General features: G+C 43.9%; 1 protein-coding gene across 1 annotated transcript in view; it reads left to right on the forward strand.

Moving 5' to 3' along the window:
- cpne9 (copine family member IX) overlaps positions 1–24,823 on the forward strand; it is a 59,097-nt gene that overhangs the window by 33,215 nt on the left and 1,059 nt on the right. The window contains exons 8-20 of the mRNA XM_066671360.1: positions 10,645–10,708; positions 13,563–13,666; positions 14,891–14,995; positions 17,353–17,394; positions 17,782–17,857; positions 18,033–18,086; positions 18,174–18,235; positions 18,395–18,441; positions 19,743–19,924; positions 21,412–21,539; positions 23,875–23,977; positions 24,064–24,121; positions 24,560–24,633. Of these exons, the coding sequence (XP_066527457.1) occupies positions 10,645–10,708; positions 13,563–13,666; positions 14,891–14,995; positions 17,353–17,394; positions 17,782–17,857; positions 18,033–18,086; positions 18,174–18,235; positions 18,395–18,441; positions 19,743–19,924; positions 21,412–21,539; positions 23,875–23,977; positions 24,064–24,121; positions 24,560–24,633 (1,099 nt within the window). The remainder of the gene's footprint in view (positions 1–10,644; positions 10,709–13,562; positions 13,667–14,890; positions 14,996–17,352; positions 17,395–17,781; positions 17,858–18,032; positions 18,087–18,173; positions 18,236–18,394; positions 18,442–19,742; positions 19,925–21,411; positions 21,540–23,874; positions 23,978–24,063; positions 24,122–24,559; positions 24,634–24,823) is intronic.

Below are 24,823 nucleotides of genomic sequence, written 5' to 3' on the forward strand. Positions count from 1 at the left end.
CAAGACAGACAGGCAAACATGGACCGAATCAAAGAACCAACGAGACAGACAGGCAAACATGGATCGAATCAAAGAACCAACGAGACAGACAGGCAAACGTGGACCGAATCAAAGAACCAACAAGACAGACAGGCAAACGTGGACCGAATCAAAGAACCAACGAGACAGACAGGCAAACGTGGACCGAATCAAAGAACCAACGAGACAGACAGGAAAACGTGTACCGAATCAAAGAACCAACAAGACAGACAGGCAAACATGGACCGAATCAAAGAACCAACAAGACAGACAGGCAAACATGGACCAAATCAAAGAACCAACAAGACAGACAGGCAAACATGGACCGAATCAAAGAACCAACAAGACAGACAGGTAAACATGGACCGAATCAAAGAACCAACAAGACAGACAGGCAAACATGGACCGAATCAAAGAACCAACAAGACAGACAGGCAAACATGGACCGAATCAAAGAACCAACAAGACAGACAGGCAAACATGGACCGAATCAAAGAACCAACAAGACAGACAGGCAAACATGGACCGAAACAAAGAACCAACAAGACAGACAGGCAAACATGGACCGAATCACAGAACCAACGAGACAGACAGGCAAACATGGATCGAATCAAAGAACCAACGAGACAGACAGGCAAACGTGGACCGAATCAAAGAACCAACAAGACAGACAGGCAAACTTGTACCGAATCAAAGAACCAACAAGACAGACAGGCAAACTTGTACCAAATCAAAGAACCAACAAGACAGACATGCAAACATGTACCGAATCAAAGAACCAACGAGACAGACAGGCAAACATGGATCGAATCAAAGAACCAACGAGACAGACAGGCAAACATGTACCGAATCAAAGAACCAACGAGACAGACAGGCAAACGTGGACCGAATCAAAGAACCAACGAGACAGACAGGCAAACGTGGACCGAATCAAAGAACCAACGAGACAGACAGGCAAACGTGGACCGAATCAAAGAACCAACGAGACAGACAGGAAAACGTGTACCGAATCAAAGAACCAACGAGACAGACAGGCAAACGTGTACCGAATCAAAGAACCAACGAGACAGACAGGCAAACATGGACCGAATCAAAGAACCAACAAGACAGACAGGCAAACTTGTACCGAATCAAAGAACCAACAAGACAGACAGGCAAACATGTAATCACTCCTGTTTTCCCTGGGTGAATGCCATCAAATTCTCACAGCTATGTTCCAATATTTCTTCCCAGAAGAGTAGAAGCAGATAAAAATGAAAAAAGGGACAAACACCCTGTTATTTGCCTTCATTTCAGAAGAAAATTTAAATTGTGGGCACGGTGACACGTAGTGAGGCGGTCACACAGCTCCAGGAACCTGTAGGTTGTGGGTTCGAGTCCCGCTCCGGGTGAGTGTCTGTGAGGAGTGTGGTGTGTTCTCCCTGTGTCTGCGTGGGTTTCCTCCGGGTGAGTGTCTGTGAGGAGTGTGGTGTGTTTTCTCTGTGTCTGCTTGGGTTTCCTCCAGGTGACTGTCTGTGAGGAGTTTGGTGTGTTCTCCCTGTGTCTGCGTGGGTTTCCTCGGAGTGAATGTCTTTGAGGAGTGTGGTGTGTTCTCCCTGTGTCTGCTTGGGTTTCCTCCAGGTGACTGTCTGTGAGGAGTGTGGTGTGTTCTCCCTCTGTCCGCATGGGTTTCCTCCGGGTGACTGTCTGTGAGGAGTTTGGTGTGTTCTCCCTGTGTCTGTGTGGGTTTCCTCCAGGTGACTGTCTGTGAGGAGTGTGGTGTGTTCTCCCTGTGTCTGCGTGGGTTTCTTCTGGCTGATTGTCTGTTAGGAGTGTGGTGTGTTCTCCCTGTGTCTGTGTGGGTTTCCTCTGAGTGACTGTCTGTGAGGAGTGTGGTGTGTTCTCCCTGTGTCTGTGTGGATTTCCTCCGGGTGACTGTCTGTGAGGAGTGTGGTGTGTTCTCCCTGTGTCTGCGTGGGTTTCCTCCAGGTGACTGTGAGGAGTGTGGTGTGTTCTCCCTGTGTCTGCGTGGGTTTCCTCCGGGTGCTCCGGTTTCCTCCCACGGTCCAAAAACACACGTTGGTAGGTGGATTGGTGACTCAAAAATGTTCGTAGGTGTGAGTGTGTGAGTGAATGTGTCAGTTTTTATCACCCTCTGAAGCACTGGTGCCCCCTCCAGGGTGTGTTCCCGCTTTGCACCCAGTGATTCCGGGTAGGCTCCAGATCCACTGCGACCATGAACTGGATAAGGGTTACAGATAGTGAATGAATGAATGAATTTAAAATGTAATTAGTTAAGGATCTATGAAGTGTCCATGACCTAATTCTTAAGCAGTAATTACATGTAAACTACTGAAGACTTTTACTATGAAGTGACCCCTTTTGGTTGTGTTCTCTATAAATAAACAGCTATTTGTAACTCACCAGTCTCTGTAGGGTTTAGAATCAATGTTGACATTTGACCTCTAAAAGAGAGCACCCCTGAGGGCTATAATGAGGGGTACAAATGAGTCTGGAGTTGTGGAGGAGAAGTGGAGGTCACTTAGGTGTGATTGCCATTCCGTTTTCTCCAAATCGTCGCCGTTTTACAGCCTAATTGGCCGCAGTGTGTTATCACCTGCTGTCTGCAATGATGCGGGAGAGAGAACCATACTCACTCTCCTCCTCTTAATGTATTTTTAGGTTGCCTTCTAATTAACGGATTCCTTGGAAAGTGGACCCACTAGGATCAGTAATAGGGCACATGAACCCATTTAAATCAGTAGCACAAAATCTCATTTGCATACATTTCCCCATCTTACCCTTAATGTAGTCGATGAGCCAGGATATTTTTGGAGTCTGAGTATTGCTCTCTTAGTTTTGTGCTGGAACTGCACTTCCAGTTCCTGGCCGTGGATCTCTTTGCACTTCTATGTCCAAAATCGGGAGCCGTGGTCTGATGTTCAGTGAAGCATTCGTGAGACTGAGGGGGCCTCTGGTTCGATTCCCTGAACCAATAGGAGAACTGGGGGGGGGGGGGGGGGGGGGCAGGGGTTGTAAAGGAACAGCACTGTCTCCTCCCTTAATATCCATGGCTGAGATAAACTTGAGCAAGCATGCTAACCCTAACTGCTCCCCAGGTGCTGCGATGGCTCCCTACAGCTTATGGAGGTGGGGAGGGTTGGCGTGGGGGGTGCTCACTACCCCTAGTGTACGTGCAATGACCATTAAAGCATGTTTACATTCATATTTACAAAGCTACTTTAAGTAAGTTTTGTGGGGCGGGAACACACCCAGGGCGGGGCATTAGTCCATGAGTGGTTAAGCATTATGGTCAGTGTATATTTGTCACTAAAATTGGTCTATGAACTGTGTTTGCATTGGGAACATTGGGAGCCCATTTAACTGCTTAGCTGGAAACTAGATCATATTTTGGCTCTGGCTATTTGATGGCGGTCTCTCAGGACTCTGTATTTATGTTTGGCTGAGTGCCAGGTGTTCCCTCGCTTAAGGGCAAGGCCTCCCTGTGCATCAGTTTTGAAGTTTCCCTTTGCCAAACGTCCCCACCTTTTGAGATTTGGAGTTTCAGAAGTTCTCCTGGGTCTGTGGTGGACAAGCAGACTAGTAGTGAAACGTTCAAACAGTGATACAGTTTGTGCCAGTTTGGCTGATGTCACCATCAATGTATTATTTATATCCAGTTGGAGCCTAAACAGAATGTATCTCACTGATCAGATGCAGAGATTATGCTGTATGTTTTCTGTCAAACTCCTGAGTCATGGATCTAGATGCCCACAACGCCCTACAGAAAGTAAAGGAACATCCAGCACTCAGACCCCACAAGCTGGAGTGGAAAATGAAAAACGATGCCTCCCTGCTCTGCTCAGACGACAGACTCAACAGGAAAATAAGTAAATAAATAAATAAATAACTCCAACGCTGTCCTTGAAGCAAGAAGATGATTCAGGGCCTTTTCACGTCCTTGCCATTTAACCACCCTTAATGAAATATTAAGTTCTCTCAAAGCCGCACTCTATTAGAGAGATATAATCAGAGTGAGATGTTGTAAGCCCGAGCCGAGGAAGTATTTCTCAGCCGTGAGGATTTACAGATCATTTTCTTTGGATTCTGGGCTGAAGATGGTGATTAGGGCTGCAGTCGAGACGCAGCTCTTTTTCTTTTGGCAGTAACACGCTGTGATCAGGTTGAAGGAGGAACTGGAGGCACCTGAGCCTCTAATTTGTTTGGCTGTAGATGTGGCTCTTTCATTCATGTCCCTGAACAACGGCGTGTATCGGAATAGACACATTTAGTCCAATTAAGAACAAGCCTGCCAACAAACAGTGTCAAAGTGCTGCACAGTCTCCATAAGCAACAAGCAGCTGATTGGATCAGTCTGGTATGACATCAGCATGTAGACACCCCCTTATTACAAGTGACCATATTAAGGTGTCCCCGTAGTGGACACAGAAACACAGCTTGTATTGTCTCCATAGTAATGCGAGAAACAATATGGGACACTGGAGAAGCTGCACATGAGCTTCAGATTCAACAACTGTGGCTCATTTTCATCAAACCCTCACAGAAATGTTCCAACAGCTCATGCATAGCTTTCCCACAGGGATAGAGTCTGGATAGATGACATGGACAGTCAGTGTAGAGACAGGGTTGGTGTTCCTAATCCAGTGATTGTTCAGAGTACATTCGATTGTTTTTTATCTGATACAAAGGGGTCCATGAATTTTGGGTCTTTTATTCTGTGCCAGTTTAATGAAGACCTTCTTTAAAGAAGAGAACACTGTAGGCAATGATTTGCGGACTCTAAGATTTGTCCCAGCAGGGAAGTCTCTTCAGCTGCAGTGCTGTCAGTGTCTGAGTAAAACTAAAAGAGCGCCTCTGATTGCCACTGCGAGACTCAGCAAATATCTTAAAAGGACAGTGTTTTTATAAAGTGTGAGTTGTAGCATTAAAATCACCTCCTTGTTTTTACACTCAGTGCCCATTCTTTCAGCTCCACTGACCTCATAAGAGCACTTTTACTTCTACAGTTATGGACTGTAGTCCATCTGTTGCTCTGCATACACTTTTACCACTCTTCAACGCTCAGGAAGTGGAACAGATGAGCTACTGTGTGTGACTTTGCATCTCCAAGGTGGCTGGCCATTGAAGAACAGGGTGAAAAGGACCAAACTATGTAAGTAAGGCAATGGATTCCCTACAGTCGGTAACTGTAGAACTAAATAAATGCAGCTGAGGTCTGTGGAGCTGATGAAACGGACAGTGAGTACACCAACAAGGAGTGGTTTAATGCTTCTGTTCGTGTTTCTGTCTGTCTGTATCTTCAAATCGCCATGTTAAATGCAGATTAGCCAAACACTGTTCATATGCACTGACATAGTACTTAAAATCCCATAGGTGTACTAGCAGATTTTAGACGTTTTTCTAGTAATTTTTTGTTTGACTTTTTGACTGGTTGGTATTTAAGGACAGACTGAATAGCAAGTTCAAAATCCACATTCACACTAGGCAATTAATGAAATTCCATTAATTTAAATAAGTTTGGGAGTGGCACGGTGGTGCAGCAGGTAGGTGTCACAGTCACACAGCTCCAGGGACCCGGAGGTTGTGGGTTCGATTCCAGCTCAGGGTGACTGTCTGTGAGGAGTGTGGTGTGTTCTCCCTGTGTCTGCGTGGGTTTCCTCCGGGTGACTGTCTGTGAGGAGTGTGGTGTGTTCTCCCCGTGTCTGCGTGGGTTTCCTGCGGGTGACTGTCTGTGAGGAGTGTGTTGTGTTCTCTCTGTGTCTGTGTGGGTTTCCTCTGGGTGACTGTCTGTGAGGAGTGTGGTGTGTTCTCCCTGTGTCTGCGTGGGTTTCCTCCGGGTGACTGTCTGTGAGGAGTGTGGTGTGTTCTCTCTGTGTCTGCGTGGGTTTCCTCCGGGTGACTGTCTGTGAGGAGTGTGGTGTGTTCTCTCTGTGTCTGCGTGGGTTTCCTCCGGGTGACTGTCTGTGAGGAGTGTGGTGTGTTCTCCCTGTGTCTGCGTGGGTTTCCTCCGGGTGACTGTCTGTGAGGAGTGTGGTGTGTTCTCCCTGTGTCTGCGTGGGTTTCCTCCGGGTGACTGTCTGTGAGGAGTGTGGTGTGTTCTCCCTGTGTCTGCGTGGGTTTCCTCCGGGTGACTGTCTGTGAGGAGTGTGGTGTGTTCTCCCTGTGTCTGCGTGGGTTTCCTCCGGGTGACTGTCTGTGAGGAGTGTGGTGTGTTCTCCCTGTGTCTGCGTGGGTTTCCTCCGGGTGTTCCGGTTTCCTCTCACAGTCCAAAAACACAGGTCCGTAGGTGTGTGTGTGTGCATGAATGTGTGTGTGTTGCCCTGTGAAGGACTGGCGCCCCCTCCAGGGTGTATTCACACCTTGCGCCCAATGATTCCAGGTAGGCTCTGGACCCACTGGATAAGCGCTTACAGATAATTAATGAATGAATAAATAAGTTTGTGCCACAGATATCTGGGGCTAATTACATGAGCAAAACTTAAGTTAGTTATAATTCAACATGCAAATTTGCATTCTAGACTGCTTTGTCTGTGTTGCCCTGAAAGGCTTTGGATAGCCATGCTGTAGAGGAAACACTAATTATAGCTGTGAGTAAGCACAGCATTTTATATAACACAGTCTTATTATAAAATGGTGCATAAACATGAAGTGACCTGGTATGTGGTCAGTCGAGAGTTTGGAGTAGAAGGTATATATTTTTTCGAGAGTTAGCCAGTTGATTAACTGAACATGAAATTTGACAGTTTGCATTGCTCAGAAGGTCTGTGTGTGTGTGTGTGTGTGTGTGTGTATGTGTTTGTAAGAGAGAGAGAGAGAGCGAGAGAGGTGTGCACATGCTTGTCGGGGTGAAAGAGTGTTTATCACTAGAAACCCTGAGAGTCGGTTTTGACCGATGTGAATATCCCTTGGCTCAGAAACTGTGTGTGTATGTGTGTGAGACTTGATTTCACTACATTACTGTAAAGGGGAATTACATTCATCGTCAGGTAGGGGGAACCAAGAGGCAAAAAAACTGTCCTTAAATAGTATTTCTTTAAAAAAAAAAGATAGTATCATTTGTTAATACTATAAGCTCTTCTCTTGTCACAAACTGACACCTGGAATATTTTCAGAGTTTAGGATATCTAAAAAAACAAGGCCTTCTTTTACGTCCTCTTTGATCAGTGTGATTTCATTGTATTAGGAACACTCCTAATTCCTCATTTCCGCCACGGCTGTCCAGTGCTAACTTCTGAAATGGACAATGACAGAACTTTAATCACTGTTACACTCAAAAGGTTAACTTTGTTTATCTGCACTTTGCGGATTTGCCGAGCAAACGGGAGACCGGGCTTATGTTTCCCCCTGGATTGGACCCGAGCCAGTGAATCAGAACCCACAGAGCCCTTTTCTAATTTCTTTTGTGAGCCACAGAGGGATTTGAACCAACGACCTTGTGCTAATGGCTTCAGCTCAATTTTCCGCTGGACGAGTGCCATGGCGCGTTCCACAGCTCAGAGAAATTCAGAAATGTTATTGTTATCATGTCTCTGTTGGCACGGTTCTTCAGCACTCAGAGGCCCAAAAGAGTGTACATACAGTTATTATGGTCATTTATTTTCTTTATTTTTCATACAGTAAAATAAATTGGCATTATTTCGTCATGTATTATTTACTTGCTGGAAGGGCAGATGTTCACAGATGTTTGGCCACATAGTGCATTTGTTGCAGGAGAATGTGAAAAAGCACCACACATTCTCTTTGAAAACATACTGTGTGGCCAAATGTTTGTGGACACCTACCCATCCAACAAGTAAATAATTAATTAGGAATAGTGTCAATGTATTTTAAACGTCTAAAAAACAGAATGAGGCCTTCCCCTTGTCTAAAAAGGACATAGTTTTGTTTCTGAAATGCTGAGCCAGGAGAAGCGATGACACAGGCTCTTTCCTCCCTATTACTGGTCAGTGAAGGGTCAATACTAAATACTACCTTGTAAAGTAAGTTTCAGTAGCAGTTGTACTTCACAGCTGAAGTTATGTGAGATATTGCTTGTTGTTACTAAGCGATGGCAGTGCCCTTAGCTGCCCTGCATTGTGTTATTGTCAAGGCATGAACAGCACCATCAATGCTTTGACTCTTCTGCTTTTGGATACTACTCAGCCAAAACATCCCTCCACTGATTGCCCATTCTAGCTCTAAAATTGTGTTGCTCTGCATACTTTATTGTCCCCCATTCACCCTGTTCTCCAATGGTCAGGACCACCATAAAGCTGATTTGGGTGGTGGGTTATTCCCAGAGCTGCAGTGACACTGACATGGTGGCGGTGTGTTAGTGTGTATTGCACTTGTATGAGTGGATCAGACACAGCAGTTGCTGCTGGAGTTTTTAAAACCTGTGCCCACTCACTTAGACAGGCTTACCTCCTTTCTCCAACTTGTAGAGGTAAAGTAGATGTACAGTTGTCCTCTAGTTCAAGAAAATGCCCTCATACACCAAGTGGACAATGGCTTATTCCTGCAAGTGTCAGTGGTCATAACATTTTCTATGGCATGACAATGAACGCTTGTTAGGGTCAGTCTTTATAGATGTTTATGTCATATGTCATTGAAAGCTAATGAACCATTATGAGGCCTTTAGGAAAGTGTTATTGCTCTGACTGTAACAGTACTGTACTATAGTTCAGTCTCTGGTGTCTTTACATGTGATTAAAAAGTGTGTTTAAAGCTCCCTATAAAACTCCAATTCCTAGTTTTTCTTCAGTGATCATGCTGTCTCTAATCACCTGCACGGCTGACTTGCCAGTGTGTGTCCTACCTGCCTGTGTTTGAGTCTGACACACACTCCAGGAGGGGGCAGATGAGGAAAGTGGTCGGGGGTCCGTCTGTCTAAAGGATGCCCTTCACAATCATAATTACAATTGACATCATAGAGGCTCAAACAGGATTTCTGCTCTGCTGGTGGCCTGTCATTGGTGTGTGTGTTGGTGTGGGTGTGTGTGTTTGTGTTGCTCTGCATGCAAGGAGATCCCCTTTATAAATAAATTCAGCCTTTGGGAGGAAATGTACCATGCTTCATGAGGAAGCCCCTTTTTATTTTTATACAGCCCACAGCTTCTGAAATGATGGGCATTTGGACATGAAACAGTTAATGGATCGAAGTGAAAGTCCCAGAGCTCGCTACGGAAATTCTTGAACGCAACCGTGACGTCACTGGTGGACAACAGCTGAACAACGCCGCGGTAAAACACCGTTATGACCGACTGTTATGACAGTATCTAGCTAAATAACCAACATTATTCATGACAATAGCCTAGTAATAAGCTAAACTCAAATGTAGAGGTACCGTTATTCTTGTAAATGTGATCGAAGTCGAACTCGAATTCATCCGACACTATATTGGGGGGGGGGGGGGGGGCAGTCTTTTAAACCTTATTCCTTGAATTAGTAAGAAATAACATGTTTTCTGACTATCAATAAACACAAGTTAGGAACTCAAATTCCACTGTATTTATTTGTTTCACACTTTCATATCGCTGGTGCTTAGTCTTTAATCTCACATGCTGACTTTTACAGCTTTACAGAATGAGAAAAATAGACTGCAGTTAACTGTTGATTAAAGTACAGCGCTGTTAATTTTGTGTTTCACCTATGTCATGCAAATGCCCACCCAACAAGTATAACCCTAATATCACCTAGATATTGATTTAAGATTTCTCCCACTTCTCTGGAGAGTTTATAAGCTGTGAGTGCAACTGAACGTTGGTGTCCACAGTAGGTGCACCTTAAACAGCTGAACTCACTGATGATAGAGAAGACTATACAGTTGTTTATACCTGTCTCTCAGGGAATGTGAGTTCTCTTGAACTGATGAGGCTGGGGATGCAGTGCCACATTCACTCTGTTGTTTGTTAACTGTACATCAATTAAAGTGCTGAACATTTTTTCCCTTTGTTTGTCTCATGGCTCTATTCATTCCATCAGCTTTTTCATGCTCTCTCCCTCCTCCCTCTCATCCTCATTTCTTCCTCTATCCCCTCCTCTCCTCTCCTTTTGCTGTCTTTCACTCCCCTTTTTCTCTTGTATTTTCCCTCTCCCCCTTCTCCACATTTCTCTCTCTTTCATACTCACCTCTCCATCTTTTTTCTTAGATTTTCTTACTCTTACTCCCCCTCTCCTTCTCCCTCTCCTTCTCCCACTCCCAGCATTTATTTTCTCTCACCCTCTTCTCCATATTCCCCTCTCTCTCTCTCTCTCTTTCTCTCACCACTCCATCATCTCTTACTTTCTGCCATTTCCCTTAGTGCCCTTGTGCTCTTTGCTATTGAACAGTGCTCTATTTAAAAAGCCTTTTAGTGGATTCGGAGCGAATGCAGAGCTGCAGCGTTTATGTCGGCACCATCATGTTGTTCTCCAAATAACAGAAGTGTTCCTACAGCAAATATTCCCCAGCTCGCTTCCGAAGAAAAAGCCCATGTTTCTTTACCTGAACTTTCTTTACTCAGCCCTTTTTGACCCATGTAGGTCACCATAGATGTGCCCAAGTCTCCAGCAGCCTCACAAAGGCGGGATTAAACTTTTGACACCGCAATCATGCTCCTCATTTTGGGAGAGAAAATTACATTTGCTTCCCTGTCTCTCCTTCAGGGGAATACCGGGCAAAAAATGCGGAAACATCATCTTTACAGCGGAGGAGCTCAGCAACTGCAGGGTCAGTCTCTCTCTCTCTCTCTCTCTCTCTCTCTTTCTCTCTCTCTCTGTCACACACACACTGATACACCCCCACCCCTGTCCTGCCAAATACATTATGCCATTCCATTACGGCCCTGGATTTGTGTTTTCATGCTTCTTTATCAGACACGTCGAGAAATCCCAGAAGACGAGCAAGTAATTTCTCAGTCATTTCTCCTGAAAGCACAGCAGGAGCCGAGAGACTATGAAAGCTCCACTGACAGAGGCCTAAGCCCATTCTTTCTCACTCTCAGAGAGTTAGCATCTTCTTCTCTCACTTCAAATATCCAGTTACACGCAACGCCATGTCAGTTTCCCCAAGAGAAGGCCTCAGGTCTGAGACAATGACACTGGAACCGGGCTCCTTTTCCTCTGAAAGACATGGATTAGACCTAAAGACCTAAGCCAAACTGCAGTGACAATGGCCTTTCACCATTAAAACAACTCTATAGAGTTGAGATTAAGATTCTTCTCTGCCAGAGCAACACCTCCTATCTCTAAATAAGTGTGGACCATTGCACTGGACTCTCTGGGCCTTTACCAGAATTTCCTAAGCCTTCAGAGAACACTGAAGTGTAGCTGGGAACTCGAGAAATACGTATGTGTGTGTCGGAAAAGCAAAAAGGGAACACTCCTGAACACACAAGCTCCAGAGCTGACCAACGGGTTCCTAGAGGTGGTGTATGAACCGGGTTTTCTCTGTCAGTAGAGCATCAAGTTCACGTCCCAACTCCGATATTTGTGTCTGAAACATCATGGTGGAGTCCCAAAGGGTGTGAGCCACTCCCTCGCTTAAGGACAAGCCCTCCCATTGGTTAGGCCTTCAGGAGCTAGACAGAAGGCCTCATTTTTATTTGTATTTAATATTTAATGGCACCATTTAATAGTTAATTCGATTTTCAACAGATATTTTTAACAGATATAATTCAGATATGATTTCAATTAGTTCAAGGCTTTTCATTAAAAGGCTTCTCTTCTGAAGTAAAGTAAAGCAATGGATTAAAAGTGTAATATCACTTTTCACTCTTTCTATTTGTGTCAATGAGCTGTGAGTGAGAAATACATTATGGAAATATAAGTGGATATTTCAGGTCCAGGGGATCTGGTACAGGGTTAACTCTCAGGTCGGAGTGTGGAGAAGTGTCCTTGGATACCTCCCAGCTTTTCTCTCTCTCTCTCTCTCTCTCTCTCTCTCCCACTGTGTTAGCCACCAATTATGGCAGTTACATGTGTGGCTTCTCTGCTCTTGACATGAATCCCCCCGGGATCAACACACCCGTTGACACCGGCCCAGTAGCAGTGCAGCGTAAAGATCCATTAGTATGGATAGAGCACAAGCTTTTCTCCTCCAACATGACTCTGTCCTCTCTCAGGGATCGATTCTCCTGTCCTTCGTACTTTGTTTGTGTTCCTCGCTCTGGTCCTGGAAAGAAGTAAGAGAAGAGCTTCAGCCACAAGTTAAATTTAGACTTAGATCAGGTGTAGGTGATTAGAATTGTTAGGTGTCTGAACTTAAGCACCGGAGCTACTAGACTCCTGTGATTAATAAGTCATTAAAATAATATTCACTGATTAGCATCAGGCTAACAGCAGACCTTCATTTGTCTCGAACCTCATCAAAATGTCAAGCAATCTCAAATGACACACTGACATGACACACTGTTGAAAATGTAAACAGGCCAGATTACAGATATGATCAGGTTTGAAAATGGCTGCTAGTGCTGTTTTTAGCAATGGTCCATGCTATTATTAACACGCTATAGTCCATGCTATTATTAGCACGCTATGGTTCATGCTATTATTAGCACGCTATAGTCCATGCTATTATTAGCACACTACGGTCCATGCTATTATTAGCACGCTATGTTTCATGCCATTATTAGCACGCTATAGTCCATGCTATTATTAGCACGCTATGTTTCATGCTAATAGGTTTCTATAACTCACTAGCTAAGTCTCATAGCTGCAAAAGTGGAAACAAACATCTAGATGATGCTGTCTGTGTCAATGGGGCAGCTTTCTGGACACAAACTTGTCTTCAAACCTAATAGCACTAAAGATGGGAATAATTCATACTGGGATTTGGTTCTTTGAAACCACACGGAAAACAGTCTAAATGAGATATTCCTCAGTTACACGCTGTAATACTAATACACTGGCTTTTGGCTGGTTAAGAGCAATGACTTCACAAAACATGGACTGTGTGAATCTCTTCCGTTCTGTAGTAAATTAAGCCACAATCTTCCGCCATGTTGTCAAATCTGTTACCTACACGCCTCCTTCTCTGGATAAGCAGGTCCTTTTCACACAGAGCTCAGAGAGTCGCAAAGTGGAGTAGGATTTTATAGAACCTTAATTTCCTAACCTTAATTATTTTCCTTCTCTAAAACCACCGGAATTGTGCGGGAATACTCCATTCCACCTTAAACAGTGCTGCACTTAAAAGAATGTATAATTCTAGAGGGGCCACTGATTGTGATCTCTCCTCCATTTAAGGTGGAACTGAAAGTTCTGTTTGTGCCAGAATGTAACTGTGGCTCCATTTAATGTGGATTTGATCTGACCGATTAGAAATGGATCTTTGGTGGAAAATACAACAAACTGCTGGAGTTAGACCCTGGAGATTCAGGTTAGAGCAGAGAAATGAGATTGAAAATGAGCTGCTTTTCTATAGAAAAATATATGGGGGAAGGAGAAGCTTCACACACTGCACCCCGCTGGCAGAGACTACACTTGAGTTGGTTTTACTTATGAGAGACTTTGTGTTGTTCGTGTTTTCTACAGTCATTTGTTAACAGGTTATTAAATATTGTGTTGTATGTTCTGTCATCCAGGATATTGCCACCATGCAGCTGTGTGCTAACAAGTTGGATAAGAAGGATTTCTTTGGGAAATCGGATCCATTCCTGGTGTTCTACCGCAGCAATGAGGACGGAACGTAAGAGACTTTGAACATCAACAAATCGTGTAACGTATGCATACGAATGTATGAATGAAACTATGTTTCTGCTTGTTCTGGCTTCTGCACAGGTGCATGTCACAGGGGCAGAGGTTTTTTTTTTTTGCTTGTGGCTGATTAGTTGTTTTAATTAGAGGACCATGTTTAGTGCAGGCTGCACGGTGTTGCAGCAGGGAGTGTTGCAGTCACACAGCTCCAGGGACCTGGAGGTTGTGGGTTCGATTCCCGCTCCGGGTGACTGTCTGTGAGGAGTGTGGTGTGTTCTCCCTGTGTCTGCATGGGTTTCCTCCGGGTGACTGTCTGTAAGGAGTGTGGTGTGTTCTCCCTGTGTCTGCATGGGTTTCCTCCGGGAGACTGTCTGTGAGGAGTGTGGTGTGTTCTCCCTGTGTCCGCGTGGGTTTCCTCCGGGTGACTGTCTGTGAAGAGTGTGGTGTGTTCTCCCTGTGTCTGCGTGGGTTTCCTCCTGGTGACTGTCTGTGAAGAGTGTGGTGTGTTCTCCCTGTGTCTGCGTGGGTTTCCTCCGGGTGACTGTCTGTGAGGAGTGTGGTGTGTTTTCCCTGTGTCTGCATGGGTTTCCTCCGGGTGACTGTCTGTGAGGAGTGTGGTGTGTTCTCCCTGTGTCTGCGTGGGTTTCCTCCGGGTGACCGTCTGTGAGAAGTGTCGTGTGTCCTCCCTGTGTCTGCGTGGGTTTCTGCAGGGTGACTGTCTGTGAGGAGTGTGGTGTGTCCTCCCTGTATCTGCGTGGGTTTCCGCAGGGTGCACCGATTTCCTCCCATTGTCCAAAAACAAGTTGGCAGGTGGATTGGTGACTCAAAAGTGTCCGTAGGTGCGAGTGTGTGTCACCTTACGAAGGACTGTTGCCCCCTCCAGGGTGTGTTCCTGCCTTGTCCCCAGTAATTCCGGGTAGGCTCCAGACACATCGTGACCCTGAAGTGGATAATATATCATTTTTATATTTGGAGATACCAAAATATATATCTCAAAATAGTAACGTTACAGGAGAAGGAATAAACCTTCTTAACTCTCATTGAAAGTCAATGTAAACAGATTTTATTTGAAATGATTATATGTACTTATATTATTTATTTATTCATGTGTTTATTTTTCTCATTGACTTACTACGGACACCCCTTGCCCAATGATGCCCCCACACATTAATGTGTTTTCTGAACCCTGCTTGATCTGTGTGGGCTTTTGTTGTAGATTCACCATCTGCCACAAGACTGAAGTGATCAAAAACACTCTGAACCCGGTGTGGCAGTCTTTCACCATCCCCGTCAGAGCCCTGTGTAATGGGGACTACGACAGGTACTGTGTCTCACACACACACACACACACACACACACACATTTCTAGAACATAGAGAAACACAGGATGAACACATTAATAAGTGAAATGTGATTTTCTGTCAGAGCTGTGAAACAACTACAGATGAGCGGAGTAGGGCTCTGTGCTGAGAATGTCATCAACGGTGATAACACTCACAGACTATTTTAAAGAAGATGAGTGGATTTTAAAGCTTCGTTCTGACAGCTCTTGTCACTACCTCACAATCCAGCTTTGTGCTATTACTGGAGAATGAGGCCACCCCCTCCCAGTAAAAATACAACAGTGGGGAGTGAAGAAACAGCACTGTCTCCTCCCTCAACATCCATGTGTGATGTGCACTTGAGCATAGCATCTAACCCCTAACTACTTCCTGGGCACTGGTTAAGGCTACCTACTGCTCCCTGTCTTTGTGCTCACTGTAGACCACTAGTGTGTGTGTGTGTGTGTGTGTGTGTGTGTGTGTTTACTGCCACCGATGGGTTAAATATGCAGGCACAGTTTCTTTGTATGCTGTGCAATGACAGAGCTTTATCAGACAGTCATTCATCCTCCCTCACCCACACTCCTCTGTCAGACTCCTATAGAGTGATATACAGCTCTGTGTTAGAATCTCATATGGGTCGAGTTGTGTTTAAGTGTGTGTGTGTGTGTGTGTGTGTGGGTGTGTGTGAGAGAGAGAGGATCTCATGCAGTGCATGGAGGGCCATGCTGAGTGTGTGCTGCTTTTGAACAGCTGTGTCTCAGTGGCAGAGAGAGTGATCCCAGCAGCGGACGGCCGCTGCCTCAGACCACTCTCTCCAGACCTCCTGCACTCCCCTGACCTTTCCACAGCAATACACGAAGGAGTCGGGCTGTATGAGGTGGTTAGGGCAGATACAGTGTATGCTCTCGTTAGCTGTTTGTAAGAGAACCATGTTCGTATGGACACTGATCGGATAAAACATTAAAATGACCTGCTTGTTCCACTGATCGTATGGGTGTGTTTTGTAGACAGTTATTCCTTACAAGGTAGAGGTGTGTAAGAGTGCGGAGAGAGAGAGTGGACACAGTGTTTACAATCTTTTTAGTGTCTAACTTTTTGTTTCATGATGGAAATGAAATAAATAAAGCGTCTTATGATTTAAAATAATAATTAGGATTAATTGTGTCATTTTGTGAAGTTAATCATGATTAATTACACTTGTCTTATGCATTCAAGTTTGACCTATAAATGTCCATTTAACAATTTATTATAATGGGCGTGGGCAGTGGACAAAATAAATTATTTATTTGTTGTTTGTTTGTTTACAGTTGTATTGTTCTTTTTTGAGACCCCCAATGCACTCTACATTCTCACCAAGTCACTCACACACTCACACCTGTGTACTGTTTCACACACTCATCCATTCACTCACACCTGTGTACTGTTTCACACACTCATATAGTCACACACACACACATGTGTACTGTTTCACACACTCATCTGGTCACACACACTCATCCATTCACTCACACCTGTGTACTGTTTCACACAATCATCTAGTCACACACACACACATGTGTACTGTTTCACACACACACACACACGTGTACTGTTTCACACACTCATCTAGTCACACACACACACGTGTACTGTTTCACACACACACACACACACACGTGTACTGTTTCACACACTCATCTAGTCACACACACACACACACGTGTACTGTTTCACAGACTCATCTAGTCACACACACACACACACACACATGTGTACTGTTTCACACACTCACCTAGTCACACACACTCATCCCATTCACTCACACCTGTGGACAGTTTCACACACTCAGCCTGTCACTCACACACTCACCCATTCAGTCACACCTGTGAACAATTTCACACACTCACCCATTCACTCACACCTGTGGACAATTTCACACACTCACCCAGCCACTCACACACTCACCCATTCACTCACACCTGTGGATAACTTCACACACTCACCCATTCACTCACACCTGTGGATAACTTCACACACTCACCCAGTCTCACACACACCTGTGTATTGTTTCACACACTCGCCTTGTCACTCACACACTCACCCATTCACTCACACCTGTGGATAATTTCACACACTCATCCAGCCACTCACACACTAACCCATTCACTCACCCAGTCACAAACACACACCAGTTGACAATTTCACACACTCACCCAGTCAGTTACACCCGTGTACTGTTTCACACACTCACCTAGTCACACACACACTCACCTAGTCACACAAACTCACAGTCACTTTAAAAGAGCAATAACATCTAAAATACCACCGAAAGCTAAAGCAGAATAAACACAATATTTGATTTATTTTTCTCTAGAACAGTTAAAGTCGATGTGTACGACTGGGACCGAGACGGAAGGTACAGTATCTTCTCTGATTTTCTCCATGTTTTCTGACCTCTCAGCTGATCTCAGTATCGTTTGTCAAAGACTTTTTTTGTAATTTAAAGGAACAGTCAGTCATTTTTTCCACCTACAACTGTTTTCAAATGGGGTGATTTATTAATGTTACTTAACAATATATTAGTGCAGCTGTGTTTCGTATGAGATTCAAATTACTTTACAATCCTTGAACGAACTAAATTACACTCCACAGAGTGGGTACCCCTCATCGTTGCCTGCAATCTCTGAAAGATCCAGGCTGTAAGTGTCAGAGTAATGGCAGGCTCATTAGAGAAAATGGCTGATTGCTCCTTAAAGCTAGTGCGTTCGTTTCATTTGATCTATTTGTGTCCTGTTCTTTGTAGTCACGATTTCATCGGGGAGTTCACTACGAGTTACAGAGAGCTGTCTCGAGGTCAGAGCCAGTTTAATGTGTACGAGGTGAGAGAGAAAAGTGTCTAGGAGAGAGACCCCTCACCCACACCCCACTTACAAGTCTTTTCTACAAACTGCAATTTGGCTGTCTTTTAAAAGCATGAAATAAGTCAGAAAGAACATGTCTATTGTAAAGTAAAAGCCCCACAGCTGCCATTCTAACCCTGTGGTGTAATTTCAGGTTCTCAACCCCAAAAAGAAAGGCAGGAAAAAGAAATACGTAAACTCTGGCACTGTAAGTAGAACGGCTTGTCAAAGTGCCCTCCCCTACAGTTCATTTTCATAATTACCCCCATTATCTAATCTTCCCCACTCTCTCCAGGTAACACTTTTGTCCTTCAAAGTGGAGTCGGAGTACACGTTTGTGGACTTCATCAGAGGAGGGTGAGTGCAATGAGCTGGTACAGGCATCCAATAGGGTTATTAGAAAGAGTTAGAAGGGGATTTATGCCAGTGATAAGGGTCTCTCTGGGTTGCTGTCAGCATTTGAAGTATGAATGGACTGTTGTTAATGTGTCCGATTTCTTCTGAATCTTAAAACAGGACCCAGCTCAACTTCACAGTCGCTATAGACTTCACTGCATCCAATGGTGAGCTCATATTTACTTACAGTCGATGAAGGCAAGGCTGAAAACGGACATGTTTTACTGCAGGAAACACTGATGTCAATCAAAATACATCCATAAGCAGGGAGCATTTGTGACCCTGGGAATGTAGGACCCGTGGGACATAGGAATGAACTTCCTCAATACCTACTTTTGGCATATTTATTTTACATTGAAATATGCATTCATTGCTTCAATCCAGTGCATTTCCTACCTTAAATTTCTCATAGAATCCCAAATCTACAAAACTGTATCAACAGACTGTTCTGTTAAAGCTAAAAGACAATGGCTATGGCAAACAGTAGTGTTTTTGCTGACAGCAGACATTGATTTTAAGCCTCTTCCCAGCCTTGACATTACAGGCCTTAGAATTATAAACACACTGATTAAACACCATTCACAGCCATTTAATACCGTGTCTATTTATAGAAGGGATGTCTGAATGCTGCAGCAGGTGGTGACATAACATCACTGCTGCACCATTTGAGGTAGAATGGAAAATTCCAATTAATATCTCAAAGATCCTAATATCTTAAGAATGTTTTAAACCATAAACACATGGATCGTCCAAATGATGTCATACACAGACCTGATATCAACACCGAATCACTGCTGTTATCAGCATAAACACTGTGTTATATCAACCACACCATGTTAAGAGTCACTATGTTGGTGACAGAGGGGGTCCCGCTATAGACAATTCCGTTTAACACAACACTGAATTCACACTCACTTTAAAGCAAAGAGTGGAACATCTATATGCAGTTTCCCAATGAAAATACTCATTTGAAACATTTAAGATCTGAGCCTGAATCCCATTCCCAATCCCACACCACACTCCTCACAGACAGTCACCCGGAGGAGACCCACGCAGACAGGTTTCAAACGGGAATCAAACCTCCAGGTCCCTGGAGCTGTGTGACTGCGACACTACCTTCTGCACCACCGTGCTGCCTCTTTGTAACGCTAGGAACAATATTGTACATGCTCTGTACCTTTTTTCTCACAGTGTAGGGGGTAGTAATCTTGTTTCTTAATTAAAATAGCAAGTTTACAGTGCAATGTTTAACTTTGCTGACCTAAAAAGATTTACATTACAAGAATACAGAATGTCCTCGGGCATTTCATAATAAGATTAACTTGACTAATCTCAGGAATAAACACTAGACTATGCTCTGAGGTGTAAACCAGTTAACAGCCTTGCTGTCAGGGTTTACTAACTGAATGAATGTCAGTATGTAATCACCCATATATTTGAGTAGACATGTAGTGTGTATGTTGTGTAGGTAACCCAGCCCAGCCCACGTCTCTTCACTACATGAGTCCGTATCAGATGAACGCCTATGCCATGGCTCTGAAGGCGGTGGGGGAGATTATTCAGGATTACGACAGTGATAAGCTCTTCCCTGCTTACGGCTTCGGGGCCAAGATTCCCCCGGATGGAAATGTCTCGCATGCTTTCCCTCTGGTGAGATACACCTGAGCAATACAGTTATCTACAGAAAACAGCTGAGTTTAAATCGTACATAACTCTGTAGCACTGACACTTTAGCTTTAATTTAATCATTTCATTATATATAGCATTTGCCAGACGCTCGTATCCAGGGAAGCTTACGATTATAATCATGTTACAGAGATAGTCTAAGTGTTGTTAGGATGTTTATTGGTTTAGTCAAGTGTTCCTGTCCGAGCTGGGATTTGAACCACAGTGTGATATGAGGAGAGCACTAAACGACAGCAATCGTACCTGCGTTCCGGATCGGGATCGTTTCTTATTAGAGACAGTGCTTTGGCCGTTTTGTAGTGTTGTTTGAATTCTAATTATTAAACCTGACTCACTGTATAATGCAATATAAAAGGCCTACTATTACGTCCAGTAGGGGTTGGACATAATAAAAGTTTATAAATTATTTTTAAAAAAACTGGCCCACTCAGCCTCAGACCAAAGTAACTCTTAAATAAAGTCACCAACAAAAAGAAACAGATACTGAAGGCAATAATTTACTGTTTTTAGCATTAAATATTGCCTCATGACAGCTTTAAAAGCTTCTTAGAAAACCACAGGGGACCACAGGCCAAAATAACAAACAATGACTAAAAAATAAACCAATTCCACTAACTAAACTTACAGAAAAGTAAATACAAATAGCTGCCCTGTCTACTCTCTTCAAAAACAGGGCCCAAAAGCATAAACAAAATGGCAGGTCTCCCTTACAAATCCTGTTTTAAAATACAACAACCACAGAATACAACATCAAAAGAACTTTGGTCTGACTCTGTTGGGCAGCCCGCTGAAGCAAAGGATCGGCTTGGACAGAAGAAAAGGAGCAGCTCCCCAACTCCAGGACAATGGTCCTTTTTAAATCTCCCGCCATCAGAGCCGGCCAATCAGAAGTGAAGCATGTGGGTGGAGCAACAGGCAGCAAATCAGCCGCAAGAGCATTCACCTAAAATCTCCAACAAAGAGAAAGAAAAACAAACACTCCAAAATAACACCCACAATGCAGTGTTTATCCCATAGCAGTGTTAATTTGCATATCACCTGACTTTATAACCCAATATAGGCTATTAAGCCTAGGTCATTGCTCACAAATAGAATCAAAAAGGAGCGATCCGTTGTATTCTCCAGCGATTCTTTACATGTTATGAAACGCTCATCATACTGACACCTAGTGGCCTGGATGTGGTAGAAATTCTGAAGGGAACTTGGTTTTAAAATGGCTGTCATAATGTGGGGAACCCATTCTATGGAACATAAATTAGTTCATATAGAGTCTATGAAACAATTGGATTATTTTTCTTCGATGGAAGACCTAGTGGTAAAATGTAACTTTTTGCCTGTTTTTGTTTCTGAAAATAGCTTATTGCCAATTCCTAAAGTTGATTACAGGTATGTGGATGTCCCATGACTCTGTAATCCGACTCTTTCTCATTAAATTCCCTGTTTGTGTGCAGAATTCAGACTGTGAGAATGCAAACTGCGTGGGGATTGAGGGAGTGCTGGAGGCGTATTACGAGTGTCTGAGAACGGTGCAGCTCTACGGACCGACCAATTTCGCTCCTGTCATCAACCAGGTGGCACAGTAAGAGACTTGATTTAGCTTAAAGCAATAGTTCAGCGAAATGATTCAACTCCCACGGTCTTCTGTTTGCTCAGGGAGCAGTGCAGCCATCAGTGTGTGTTTACTGTCTGGAGTTTAGTTTAGTACCGATTCAGATTCGCAAACAGTGAAAGTAGTTTTCCCATTACTTAAGATTTCACAGCACAGATCAGGCATGAAATACTTCTGTAAACAGACACCACACATGTTTTTTTTTACAGATGAGCTGTATTTGAGGTGAAATGGAAAGCTGTATGAATCTGATTACTTTACAAACTATTATTTTAAACGGAGATAAGCCCAGGATCGATTTTCCTTTGTCTTTCTCGTTACTGTGCACCCTTTATCTTTTTTCTTTTGTGTGTGTGTGTGTGTGTGTGTGCGTGTTGCCTTTCCCATTACAGTGATTAATAAGTTCAGTTCCAACCCCTGGTCCCCCCCCCCCACACACACACACATCAAAATCTCCATCTGAATACTAAGTGTGTGTGTTGGCCATCACTCATCTCAGTTAAACTCAAGGGTGAATGATAACTTGAACTGTTCCTCTTACTGTGAAATATGGCCCTGCTTTATTTTTCACAATTTTAAGGGTGTACTACAGAGATATGGAGGGGCCACTGAAATTTTAAGGTGGTACTATAGAGATATTAGTGAGAAGCAATAGAGATTTTAAGCTGGCAATAATTGATGGTAGATATTAAAGCGATACTAGAGAGATATTTTTAAATATTACGATTATATTAATATAGTTCTACTCTTGTTTTAAAAACGTAGCTACACAGTTAGGGATATTAAGGGGGTACTATATAGATTTTATAGAGAATCTACATTGATTTTAAGGTAGCACAAGGTGGTACTACAGAGATATTTAAAAAAAGCTACTGTCTGAGTACGAAGAAACTACAGAAATTCTCTTCCCAAGTTATTTTCCTGTGAGTTCAGAACACAGTGACTGGTGTGTGACTGTATGCTGATACGTCCTTTCTCTTCTGTTTTTCCACTTTATCAAATTGGCCTCTTTTTCTTGAGGCACACCCAAAATCCCCCTAATCATCAGCGTCTGAAATCCTGAGCTCCTCTGTGCCTGCGGTGGGCCAGTGACAGGGATGAAGGAAGCCCCCAGCCATCGATCTCCAACTGTTTGCCTTTAATAACAGCTTAGGAGGAGCAGCCGCATTCTCTCCAGCAAAATGAGACAATATCTAAAGACCCTTATTGAGGTGGAGTGGTGCAAGGGCAGGAGCTCTGGAGTGGCCTTCACTTTATTAGAGTTCTCCCTCCACACCGCTGACTGACACTGGGTTTAACCTTGGAGTATTTCACTAAAAACAGAGGAACGGTTCTTTTTAAAAATTGCAGTAAATAAAACCATATAATACTAGATTTTGACAGGGGAATGTGGACTTTATAGCTGATTAAACATTCGTTTTGACATACAACACGCTGTGTAAATGCAGGAGAAGTTATTTTATGACCTTATGCCTTATATGGCGCTTTTCCACGGGTAAAATCCGGCACCTGGTCCCTGGAACCGGGTACGTTTTCAGTCCCAGCTCACTCCGGGTTCCAACCGTGCCGAGTAGGTACTAAAGGGTGACGTGTAAAAACTCACCGCTTGTAAAAGCTCTTAAGTTACAACAGCTTTCACATTAACTTTTATCAGACTCAACACGCGAATACACACTGAGTAAACAGCGCCTAACTTTACCGCTGCCGTTGTTGTGGTTTTCAAAGCCAGCGATTCCTGTTAGAGATGGGGTTTTGCGATGTCACTGGCTCCATTTTGCGGGGGAGCTCTACCCGTGGAAAAGCGACAAGCTTTAAGTGCGCCAAGCCGTGCTGAGTCGAGTCATGTAGAGCCGGCCCCATGCGGTGGAAAAACACCAATAGAGGGTGTAGGAGACATTCGGGATTCATTTGGGTATATATATACCTGTGCAAGTCACTTAGATTAATTCAGAAAAGCCAAGGAACGCATTAGAGGCTGATGTGCTAACAGTTTTCCATTAGATCCTAGGAGGACAATGCTAATATGGCTAACAGTATATAACAATTTTTTTCTCCTCATTGTGTTACACAGTTAGATCCTTTACACCTATGATGCAAGGAGGCAGTGGGTTTCTGTGCTTCTGTGTGCTGTGATACTCTCTCCATGGCTGTATGAGATGAATGTATCAGTCTTTTCCATCTGTTTACTTTAGTGCATTAGAGCCCAAGCCAAAAATAATCATGTGACCGCAGCCCATAGATAACAAATGGACTTTTAATTTGTATAGCCGTGACTAACCCGAGCCTCCGTCTCTCTCTCTCTCAGGTCAGCAAGAGAAGTGACAGACGGCTCTCAGTACTACGTCCTGTTGATGATCACTGATGGGGTCATCTCAGACATGGTCCAGACCAAGGAGGCTGTGGTCAATGTGCGTCTCATCACTGTCTTCCTTCCTTCAGTCCACACTACAGCCTTAAAGTCACTTAGTGAACCCTGTCCCCTCTCTCTTTACAGGCCTCCCCTCTCCCGCTGTCCATCATCATCGTGGGGGTGGGGCCTGCAGAGTTCGATGGTGAGTAGAGAGTTTTAATTGCTTACTCATTCAATCACTCACTGCACCACTCAGTTACTCAATCATTCATTCACACTCACGCACTCATCCACTCACAAACTCCTTTAATGAATCAGTCACATGCTCTTTAACTCACTCCCTCAATCACTCATTCACACACACTCACCTGCTTACTGAATCGCTCTCAGACACTCACACACTAAATCACTTACTCACTCACACTCAACCCAGTCACGTTTAAAGTCCTCGCCAGGATTCTGTAAATCATAGAGTGCACTCTGTAGGGAGGCGATTATGAAACTTGTGGTGTAGAAGCTGGTGCTACTTGTTGCCTACATTATGCTCATGGTTCCAGTGCGAATCTAAAGAAGCTACACAGCGCAAGTGGAAACGTTTATTGGACCTGTCACTTCAAAACTCTCTCTTTCTGTCCGTAAGCCATGGAGGAGCTGGACGGGGATGAGGTGAGGGTGTCCTCCAGGGGCCGAGTTGCTGAGCGGGACATTGTTCAGGTGATCATCATCATCACATACACACACACACACACACACACACAAACACACCAGTACATGGGACTACATCTACCCTGATAAATCTGCTTCAGATCATTGTGAATCTCTGTACACATTTACTATGGGTCATATGACTATGTGACACCTACATAACCCTTATAAGCTGTTGGAATTAAATAAAGCTTTGTGT

Source organism: Hoplias malabaricus, chromosome 5 (genome assembly GCF_029633855.1).
Source record: "Hoplias malabaricus isolate fHopMal1 chromosome 5, fHopMal1.hap1, whole genome shotgun sequence".
NCBI classification, from domain to species: Eukaryota; Metazoa; Chordata; class Actinopteri; order Characiformes; family Erythrinidae; genus Hoplias; species Hoplias malabaricus.